This window comes from Tupaia chinensis, unplaced genomic scaffold (genome assembly GCF_000334495.1).
Source record: "Tupaia chinensis unplaced genomic scaffold, TupChi_1.0 Scaffold000258_1, whole genome shotgun sequence".
Taxonomy (NCBI): domain Eukaryota; kingdom Metazoa; phylum Chordata; class Mammalia; order Scandentia; family Tupaiidae; genus Tupaia; species Tupaia belangeri.
The window spans coordinates 1,977,731-1,980,578 of NW_006159738.1; the positions used below are offsets into that span (position 1 = coordinate 1,977,731).

The 2,848-nt window shown below is 60.0% G+C and overlaps 1 protein-coding gene across 1 annotated transcript in view; it reads right to left on the minus strand.

Annotated features, from left to right (window-relative positions):
• Positions 1–2,848, minus strand: part of SETD1B (SET domain containing 1B, histone lysine methyltransferase) — a 31,520-nt gene that overhangs the window by 5,851 nt on the left and 22,821 nt on the right. The window contains 2 exon segments of the mRNA XM_027772164.1: positions 1,058–1,374; positions 2,445–2,843. Of these exon segments, the coding sequence (XP_027627965.1) occupies positions 1,058–1,374; positions 2,445–2,843 (716 nt within the window).

Below are 2,848 nucleotides of genomic sequence, written 5' to 3' on the forward strand. Positions count from 1 at the left end.
GGTGGCATGCAGGACACTGCAGGGCAGCCCTTGACTACAAGGCCTGGGTCCCCACGCCACCCTGGCAAGCCTACCCTACGCTCTGGGTGACTGTTACCCCAGCTTCCCAGGCTCCTCACTCCGGCTTCTCCACACCTACCAGAGCCACTGTCCCCCCTCCTCTGGCTCCTCCCCAGGAGTATCTGACGAACGTGCTACATGCTCAAGCCCTTCCTATCTGCATTTTGTTTTATGTTGTTTTTTAAATGACCAGAGGGTGCTTGTACTCACTAGAGACAGAGAGAGAGAGGAGGAGAAAGCCCCCATGGGGCACTGTCACAGTGCAATCCCTTCTCCTCTGTCACTCCCTCCTGTCAGGACTTGGGGCGAACATGCAGTTGGTGAGGTTTTATAGTCGCTGGGTCCAGGACCCAAACTCCAATTGGCCACGTGGAATCTGCTCCCTTAACCACCAGGCTACAGGGCTGGACCCCCTCATCCTACGACGTGGGGCCAACAGGTGGCACAGAGGTAGAGGTGCTGGACTCCCACATAGCCAACTGCAATGCGAGTCCCAAGCGCGTGTGCGTGCGTGCCCCAAATCCTGCCAGGGAGGAGAAGGGACTGTGCGCAGTGCGGCCATCCCCGCAGGGGGTCATTTTTCACGTGCTCTGTCTCCAGCACATGTCTAAAACACGACAGCAAACAAAAGCGCACACACAGAATGCAGCCTTCCCTCCCTCCTATCTCTTCCGCATTTCCGCTGATTCTTTTGTTTTCTGAGGTTTTGCTATAGGGCATGTGCACTCGCCAGAAAGACAGAGACAGAGAGTGAGAAATCACTCCCAGGGGGGATAGCCACGCCACAATCCCTTCTCCTCCAATCTCCTCTTCGGATCTAGAGCACGCACGCACACGCGCCCAGCGTGAGTTTAAGCCACGGGGTCCGGGACTGGAACTGCAGTCAACTACATGGGAGTCCAGCGACATAGTCATTACGCTAACTGATTTCTCACTTTCTCTCTCTGTCTCTGTCTCTCCAATGTTTTGCCCTATGGCAAAAACATTAAAAAAATTAAAAAGGTGGGAGAAAAGAACCAACCTTCTGGAAATGCAGTTCTGTTCCTAATGCCCAGGGTAAAGACCCCGCCCAGCCCTGCTCCCCCCACCTGAGCACCGGGCAGGCGGCATGCTCGGTGTGCCAGGCCCCCCGGGCCAGTGGGATCACCTGGGTGTCAGCGGGGGGCTCGTCGCTGCTGGCGCGGCTGCTGTTGAGGTATCTGAGCTTGTCCTTCTTGTCGATGGTGTAGAAGCCCTCGCTGCGGGCACAGCCGGTCACGTGCTCCCGCATGCCGTCGTCCCGCTTCTTCTTCTTGGCCGAAGAGAGGCTGGTAGGTGGGTGTGGGTCAAGGGCACGTCCGCATTCTCAGAGAGCCCCTGCTGGCCCCTTGGGGGAGCTGTCCCACCACCCAGCCTCAGACCGATGACACCCAGCTCTGCGGCCCACACTGACACCGACGGTGCCCCCATGTGGCCACCGCTGACCGGTCCCACCAAGGGCCAGCACGGGACACACAGCCCTGGTGGTCTCCATTCGGCCATCTGCGAACCGGCATGACCAGGAGCCTAAGTAAGCCGGCTGAGGGTGTCTGGCGGCTCCTGGGCAGGGAAGATGCTCAGAAGCGAGTTTAGCGCAGTGGCCGATGGCGGCTCCCACCTCTAGGAACAGGTAAGACCGTGCGTCAGAGCGCTGCGGTTACAGCCCGGATTCCAGAGCCAGGCTCGCCTGACTCACACTCCGCTCTGCCACCTCCGAGCTCTGCGACTCTGGCCAGGTCACGTAACCCCTCTGAGCTCCGAGATCTTTATTTTTTGGAGAGGTTTTTGTATAGGGCGCATGTGCTCGCCAGACAGACAGAGAGAGACAGAGAGACAGAAAGCGAGAAATCACCCCCCAGGGAGGATGGTCACACCGCAATCCTTTCTCTTTCATTCTCCTCTTGGGATCTTGGGCACGCATGCACACGCACCCAGCGTGAGTTTAAGCCACCGGGTCCAGGACTCGAACCGCGGTCGACTACATGGGAGTCCAGCGACATAGCCATTATACTAACTGCTGGTCCCCAGCCCCAAGATCTTCACATGTAAAAGGAGACTGATAACAGCCTCCCCTGGCTACTGCGGGATGGAATGAGACCGAGTCATCAGTCAGGCCGCTGCTGTGGTTGCCCTGTGTGGGCAATCCTGTCGGGTTTGGCCCTGGGAACTGCTCACGCTGAGGGTGCAACGGGCCTGGCACAGAGGGGTTCCCCTAGGAGCCCAGCACAGTGCTGACACACAAACGCTGCCATGGAGGTGACAGCGACACAGGGCCGAGAGGCCCCCCACAGATGGGACCCAGGGCCCAGTGATGGGCGAGGGCCCTCCCCCAGCCTCGAGGGCGCAGACCGCGTCGGGCAGGATATAGGGGTGGTAGACCCAGAGCGTGTCGTTGAGCCAGTCCATGCCGTTGTCCTGCTGCAGCAGCCGCTCGTAGGTGACGCACAGGAAACGGATGTCCTCCTCGTCGATGCCGCCGTTCCAGATGTCATACAGGATGGTCATCTCCTCGAACTCCGAGCGGGGCCGGAACAGGGGCTGGGGCGGCGACAGCTCAGGAGAGGCCGAAGTCGCCACCAGGTCCTCATGGCGCTTCTTAAGCGGCCGGCGCAGAGGTTCCCGGGTCTTGGTCAGCCCCATGTACTCCTCGGTGACCTCGTCGCGCCCACGGGGGCCGGGGGGGATGGCCTCAGAGGGCCACTGGTTGTCCAGTTCCTTAAAGGGCAGCTTGGTAGGCTCAATGAGCGGTGGGGGCAGGGGCGGTGGGGGC